Source organism: Beta vulgaris, chromosome 1, assembly GCF_026745355.1.
Source record: "Beta vulgaris subsp. vulgaris cultivar EL10 chromosome 1, EL10.2, whole genome shotgun sequence".
NCBI lineage: Eukaryota > Viridiplantae > Streptophyta > Magnoliopsida > Caryophyllales > Amaranthaceae > Beta > Beta vulgaris.
In genome coordinates this window covers 50,989,208-50,997,212 of record NC_079202.1, presented here as the reverse complement: position 1 = coordinate 50,997,212, position 8,005 = coordinate 50,989,208, and the positions used below count along the sequence as shown (strand labels likewise).

Here is an 8,005-nt window from a genome sequence, read left to right as displayed (position 1 = left end):
ACTTTTGTATTATTCAAGGAAAAAAATCGAATTTGAAATCAAAGAACTTGTTCAAATTATGGAATAATTAAGAAAGCCCATCTTGATGTGGGATTTGAAATACCATGGATTATTGAGTCTTTTGAAATTCAACTTCTCCTAAAGCAAAGCTATTTCTTTCTACTCTATCTCTCTTTCACCTTATTGCACTACGTCTCCCCTGCCCTAACTATTCTCTCTCCTCTACCATACTGCTAATATGCTATCGTCTGGAATTGAATATGAGCATTTTAATTTCCAAATTTGAAATCCAACAATTGAAATGAAATTTGTGTTCCCAAACACAACTATAAGAATATCAAGATCTTCCATCAAAAGAAAAAATCACCAAAATAAAAAATCAACAATATACTTTTACAACATTATAGTCATGTAAAGGAATGCTCATTTTAATGGGTTTATATAATTTCAATATGTGAAAGTGAATTACGTAGAGGATAATATGATCAACTTATCTGAACTTATTTTGCTGAAAATAACCTCTAATAAGTTAAACAAAACATAGCCTTTATTGGAAAAACTGCAACTTAAACTATTATAATGAGCTGTCGATGCATGTAAAACTAGCTACTCGACATTACGAATTATCACAATGAAAAAATTATCGTCGCACGTATCGCGTGGTTAGAAAGCTAGTAATGTACTAATAGTGGGATCACGCAAAAATGAAAGTATTCAAATTAATTTTAGGAAAAAAATAATAAAAAAGTAACTAATCTAAGGCTCCGTTTGGTAGGGTGTAAAACATTTTTCTAGAAAACCATTTCCCTCTATTTTTAGTTTTACATTGTTTGGTTGACAAAGGAGTGTAAAACCATTTTCCCTTGGAGTAAAATTACACTCCCAATGATGGAAAATCATTTTCCCTTCACAATGAAGGGAAAACTATTTTCCTTATCTCTCTTACACACTCCTCTCACTACCTCCTCTCATATTTCTTTCATTTTCATTATTTTTCTTACATGGAACCAAATAATGGAAAATTAATTTTGGAATTGTGTTTTCCATTGTAAATTATTTTCCATGAAAATCATTTTATATTGAAAATGTTTTACGCCCCACCAAACGGATGCCTAAGACGAGAGAGTACTAATTTTCATTTTCTCCACAAAAGTATCATCATCACAAAACCGACGGCTGAGATAATTCTAAATTCTCGTAACGCAGCAACTCGATACTGCGTGGTAAAAAAGCGAATCATCCTCTCCGTTGATAATAACTTGGACTGTACGATGCCACGTAAGCACCCATAAATTACTAAAAAAATCAAAACAACAACAAAGATAATGTTCTTAATTCACCTACCATCCCAAAACGCCGCGTTTCAATATTCATCTGAACCACCTTTTTACTCTTTTCTTCTTCAACTCGCAACTGCACAAAAAAAAAAAAAAAAAAAGCAAAAATTCCACTGTTGATTTGGATTTGATTAAACAGTATTCATTCTCTCTCCTCCAAAATTTTCGAAGTTCGTTGCTAATCTTCTCTCATTTTTAACTTTATTGTTGATTTTGAAGTCTTAAGTTAGTGATTGTTGAAGTATTGAAGTTAGTGATTATTGAAGTAGAATTATAATTTTTATGAATTTTTGATCAAAATTATGTTTAATTGTGCTGATTGATTAGTTATGATTCTTAATTTGAATTGTTATTGCTATATTACTTGTTTGCTAATTTTCATGCTTTTTTTTTTTTGCATATTTTTCGGCATTTTTTTTACTTAAATTGAAGTTGCTTAGTGTTGTTTTCGGTATACTAGATTATGTAGAGTATGATATTTTTTTTGATTGCTAGTAATATTTTCTGGATCAATTCATTGAATTGTAACTGAATTGTTAAAATTCGGTAGTTTCTGAAAATTTTGAGATTTGTATTGTTGTTGTTGTTGTTGTTGTTGGATGAAGGTAGCACTACCATGGATTATTGTATGATTGATGCACTTATCAATAACTTGCATCAGAGTAGGATTATGTTAGTAGAGAAAAATTGTGCTTCTGTATAGTATGTAAATCATCCTATTGAGGATTTGAGATTTCGGCATTGTTGTTTATACTACATAATATGCCAATAATTTTCGATTTAGTATGTCAATTGTCAAATGGTTTTATTGGCTTTTACTCTAGTAGTAACAAAATTTTTGCAAGTGTTCTATTGGATTTGTCATTTGGGATTATTTTTTATCGTGAGTTGTTTTTGGTCGCGCTGGATTATGATCTAAAAGCACATAAGTCTAATGGCGATTTACATGTCTTTGAGGTACTTACTTTATGTTCTTTCAATAGCAGGTCTTGCTGTGTTGTAAGACTTGGGTTTAATTTGTATAGCGGCCTTCACTTCGACGTAACTTGATTGGGTTATATCCTGAATCTGGGAGCTGATTTTTAACGATCTTGATAAATATAACCAGTGGTGTTGCTCAATTGCCTTCTTGAAAGAATGGTGGTTGCTTCTTCTTTGCATTTTTCGTACGAATTCAGAATTTACAACTCTTATGGACTACCATACCAGCCAAAGGTACAAAGTTTTGTTTTCTTAAAGGATATCTGATTATTTGACATTGCAATTCGTTGTCCCGAAGTATGTGTCTAGTAGCTGATTTTAGTGCTGGTTGTACTTCTAATAGCATTATTATCTCTGCTCGTAATGCAGATTGGTCGATTTCCTTTCTCCAACGCTGCTGTTTCATCGAATGACGTGGTAAGACTTTCTATGGAAGTAGAAAATAGTTCTATATTGGTTTATGCCTTTTTGTGAATACCAATCTTTGTTAAATTTTACGTATATCATAACTAGGTTTTTGTGCAAGCCATACTTACACTTATATGCAGTATCTTACTGAAATGATCCCTCTCTCGTAGATATAAAAAGTTATCTTAATAATTTTGTATCTACACTCATTACAGATTTCTTTCACAGATACATCTGCATATATTCAGGATTAACAGCTTTTTTCATTGCGTGTATTCAGTTGAAAGATGCTTGGAATCTCCAAAATTTAAGTAGAGGAATCAACGCCAAAACCCCTGCCTCCCCCAAACATAGGGTGTTCCTTTGCAGATCCATATTCTTACCAAGTGGAGGAAATGCTTCTCCTTTAATGCAAAATGCTCCTGCTCTTTTGAAGAGGTATTCATACTAGTGTTGCATTCTGTCCTTTTACCATCCTCATTTATCTATTGTTAAACTGAACAAACAATCTAAATGTTTGCTACCAGCCTACCACGGATAAAACTCATTTGTGGATGGTATCTACTACCTGTTTATAGTTTGCCTTTGGTTGGGTCGAATCTTGTGAGAAATGTAATTTTTATGATGTGTTTAGAAATGTAGGGCTAGCCTACCTTTTGTATTTGGTCTCTGAATGCAGAACGCTATTATTTAAGTCCTTATATTGTGAAGAATGAGGCTTGTGAGGCATCGCACTCTAACATGATACCAAGCTCCATTCAAGTTATAACTTTCAATTGTTTTGTCTATTTCTTTTGCCCTCAAAGGCCTCAATGGCTTAGACGAAGAAGAAATGAAGGCTGCAAAATTGAGCATTGGACTTTGTTTTCGTATTGTGATTCCTAATCCTATACTTCATATGTACTGTTATTACAGTATGAACTATTACTAAGAGATTCAAGTTCCTGCATATGTTACCAGCTCTGTCGTCTTGTTTGCCTGTAAATATCTCTGTGAATGTGCATTGAGTTTTTCTCTTGCACTGTAAGTAGATACTAGATTAAGATGTGTGGTATTAAGTTAGAATTCAAATTAAGGCCACTAAATCTTGTGCTTTATTTCATTTCTTGGCCTCCTATAGTTTCTCATATGTTCAGCATGGATTGCAATTACTCAAATGCTGGTCATTTATGCAGGGTGTGTAACAGTTTATCGTCAAAGTCGCTTGTGTATCAGCTAATCCCAGCCATTGGTGTCATTGCTTTAGCATGGGGACTTTTGCCACTTATGCGTCTTGGCTGGAGTATCTTCCTCCATGTATTAAGATAGCCTTTCCACTGGAATTTTTTATACAGTTGGTTACTTTTTCAATTTAATAATTTTTCATTTTTGACTTCCTTCCTTCCTTTTCCCTCCAGAAAAATGGCGGCAACTGGAAAAAGAGTAGCACATATTATTTTGCCACCTCATATGTTCAACCATTGCTATTATGGACTGGAGCACTGCTTATTTGCAGGTGAAGAAATTATTATGGCATGTTTATTAGTAGTAATCTTCTTTCTGTTCGCGTCTTAATTTTTAGGTATCGTTGGGCAATCAATTGGTGGTTATAGTTAAAGTTGTGTTTTTCAGAGCACTGGATCCTATAATCTTACCTTCGGAAGCAAGCCAGGCTGTTAAGCAGCGGCTTCTGCACTTTGTACGATCATTTTCCACCGTCGTAGCCTTTGCCTATTGCCTATCTTGGTGAGCTTCTTTTCTATCTTGATCTTAGATATAGTGCTGAAAGAAGCTGGATTAGTTTTGGATTGTTGTTGGAAATATATGTGCAGTTCTCTGCTAAAGTCTCTGTCTTATTACATTGGAGTAACTCGATTTCCTAATAGATGATTGTTTTTATTATTGGTATATTAGGATTCAACAATGTTCTTATATTATGATGGCTACTTATAACATTTAGGAACCTATGAATTCATAGTTATGTAGTTTTCCTTCCTGTGAACACTCAAGTATCTATAAGCATGCATTGATTAGATAACCGTATGATTTCTGTTGCATCATGCTGATTACGATGCTGACTGTGATAATTTTCCATGATTGCATGGTTCAGGAGTCCTTTCGACAGATGTTTCATAGGACTTTGTATTTACAATGCTTATTTTACAATGGTTGATTTTGCTTTCTCCATCCTCCTGTTTTTCCTTTTTCTGAGCAGCTCGATTCAACAAGTGCAAAAGTACTTTATGGAAGCTAGCGACTCTAATGACACAAGAGATGTATGTTCTAGGTTTTTTTTTTCCTTTTTCTTTTGGCATTTATGCAACTTCGTGATATAGGCTGTTGTACTTGTAGGCAAATACATAGTGCTTTTCATATACATATACTTTCTTCTAAAAGGATTAAGATTTCTGACTTGCCATGATTGTGTATGGGTCACACTCATAGTCAACGTGCAATAAACTTGAGGAGCTCATTACTAGTTGGCAATTCATTGATGTTTTCCAATTTCCATTTTAGTTGTGAAGTTTTCCGTTGACATTTTCTTTGTCTGTTGTTTTGCATGGATTTTGAGTAGATGGGGTTTCAATTTGCCGGGAAGGCTATCTACACAGCTGTATGGGTGGCATCGGTTTCACTGTTCATGGAATTGTTGGGTTTTTCTACCCAGAAGTGGCTAACTGCTGGGGGTCTTGGCACAGTATTGCTCACCCTTGCTGGACGTGAGGTGCTGCTTATTTCCTTTGTACTATTACCTAACCATCAGTAGTCTTCTGCCTATTACAATAGACCCTTCCAGTTTTGATTCATTCTTTGTTGATTGCTACAGATATTCACAAATTTTCTGTCAAGTGTGATGATCCATGCAACTCGGCCATTTGTTTTGAATGAATGGATTCAAACGAAGATTGAAGGATATGAAGTGTCTGGTACAGTTGAGGTGAATTCAATCTCTAATATTGCAAAACTGATAGAATACCATATCCATATCAATAATTTAAGAATATGGACCTGTTGCATCTGCAACATACTATATGCAAGTATAATGGTTTTGTTATCATCTCAGCATGTAGGTTGGTGGTCACCAACAATTATCAGAGGAGATGATCGTGAAGCAGTTTATATTCCCAATCACAAGTTCACAGTTAGTGTAGTAAGAAATCTGACCCAAAAGAATCATTGGCGCATTAAGACCCATCTCGCTATTAGCCATCTAGATGTCAACAAGATTAATGTGAGTACGCACTTGATCTTCATTATATTGATCTACTTGGTTACCAAGTCAGTATTTGCTTTCACTTTTTGCATTTCAAATGATAGTCTTTTCTTCTTGCAGAATATAGTAGCTGACATGCGCAAGGTTTTGGCTAAAAATCCCCAAGTAGAGCAGCAGAAGCTGCATAGGAGAGTTTTCCTGGACAACATCAATCATGAAAACCAGGCCCTTCTGGTCAGTATATAGGACAGGTTATTTTTGTCCTGGCATATGTTTTTTAATGAAAATAATTTTCTTCAGCTGATAATGCTTTTCGTCATCAAAATTTTAGCTTTCTAGTTTTTCATGAAGAAGATTAGTGTACAAGTTTAGAGGATGTTTATTTGCTCCAGAGTCCATAACTTTCTCGAGAGTCGATAACTTTCTCGTTCCTGTGCGCATGGACAGCATTGTGACTTGTGAATATAAGTGGACGGCGAGAAACACAAAATTTTTGTTTTGATGTTCTCTTCGGTAGTGTTTTTAGTTGTCATATCAGTGAGTCGTTGTTTGTGCAACTATGGAAGTTTCTGCCCACCTGGGTGGCAAGAGTCCTAGAATAAATCTTTCGGCAGGATTCTCTCAACTTGGGAGGTAGTGCCATCCTGGAACATGTCTCTGCCCCCAATCACATAGTCAAAACTCAAATCATTTACCTCCATTATCCTTTTTATGGAATTATTTACCTCCATTATTATTTTTTTGTGGATATTGAATCAAGTTCACTGACTTCCAACTATAAGAATTCAAGCTTACATTTCTTTCGTTCTGTTTTGCAGATCATGATATCTTGTTTCGTGAAGACTTCTCGCTTTGAGGAGTACCTTTGTGTAAAGGTAAGATTTCATCACCATTAGATTTTTAAAGATCAACTAGTGCTTGTTTGATATTGTAGACTACCTCTGTTCCTTAATTTTCTTCCCACTTCTATTTTGAATTAAGAACAATGATTTATGCTATTTTTTTTTACTCTTCTAGCTCCATCACAGCAGCAACTTTACACTCCCCAAATCTACTTAGAAAGAAATAATTTGATTGTTGGTTTTGCATTAAAGTTTGATGTGAAAACTAGTTTATGTAGCATATTCATGAATCATGAAAATCCCTTTTTCATGAAATAGGAAGCGATACTCTTGGATCTTCTGAGAGTAGTCAGCCATCACCGTGCCCGACTTGCCACACCCATTCGTACCATACGAAAAGTTTACACAGAAGCAGATGCTGACAATATTCCATTTTCTGAAACTGTCTACAATGGTTCCGGTGCTGTTAATAACCATCCTTTCCTACTAATTGAACCTTCTTACAAAATAAATAGTGATAATAAAACCAAATCTTCAACTCGTAAGGATGAAAAGTCTGATGTAACCTCAAAATCTGACACCAAGGTAGATGCCAAATTTGATGATCAAGATAAGCTAGATGCAAATGATAAAGCAGCCTCAGTAGTGGAGCCCATTGTTCTGAAAAGAGATGATGAAAGTCAAGCCACCTCTCCAGCAGCAAGGACAGCATTAGATGAGAATATTGTTCTTGGAGTTGCTTTAGAGGGCTCTAAGCGAACGCTTCCTATCGAAGAAGAAGAAATTTCACCGTTGGCCCCTTCCTCAGGGGATTCAAAGGAATTGGCTACATCTCGAAATGGAGTTGGAAGTGTGTCGAATGTGGAGGACAAGAAAGACGATCAGGTATCAGCAATTGGTAGTGTGAACACAGGTGATAACCGTGAGAAATACAGTGGGTAAACATTGTTATCACAAACTTTTCAAATATATCTGCAGAGGTGATGCCTTAAAGCTGTCTATTTTCACACGGCTGGCAAAATGCAAGATATATGTATTCTACGATGTGTTGTATATTAGTAGTACAAAGGTTAGTATTTGTATGTTTGTATAGAGATGTAGAGGAATTTGGCCATTTCAGCCTAGTTGTAATTTGTAAAGCACACTCGGCTCGAGCTTTAATAAATTTGCAATTGAGAGTGAGGTGTTCACATTAGTATATAATTCTAAATTATAATTCTATTTCATCCTCTAAATGCGCTTTC

The 8,005-nt window shown here is 35.1% G+C and overlaps 1 protein-coding gene across 2 annotated transcripts; it reads left to right on the top strand.

The window, feature by feature from the left end:
- The first annotated feature begins 1,362 nt into the window (after positions 1-1,362).
- On the top strand, positions 1,363-7,964 carry LOC104905517 (mechanosensitive ion channel protein 2, chloroplastic). Of its 2 annotated transcripts, none has more exons than XM_010694095.4 (14): positions 1,363-1,507; positions 2,324-2,552; positions 2,688-2,735; positions 3,007-3,164; positions 3,902-4,022; positions 4,124-4,221; positions 4,338-4,451; positions 4,921-4,981; positions 5,281-5,430; positions 5,533-5,643; positions 5,770-5,937; positions 6,040-6,153; positions 6,738-6,794; positions 7,080-7,964. In XM_010694095.4, the coding sequence occupies exons 2-14, from the start codon at positions 2,475-2,477 to the stop codon at positions 7,701-7,703; spliced, it is 1,902 nt and encodes a 633-aa protein (XP_010692397.2). In that variant the 5' UTR covers positions 1,363-1,507; positions 2,324-2,474; the 3' UTR covers positions 7,704-7,964. The 2 variants fall into 2 exon arrangements, with proteins under 2 accessions (XP_010692397.2, XP_010692398.2); XM_010694096.4 differs by having other exon boundaries at positions 2,321-2,552.
- Positions 7,965-8,005: the final 41 nt, after the last annotated feature.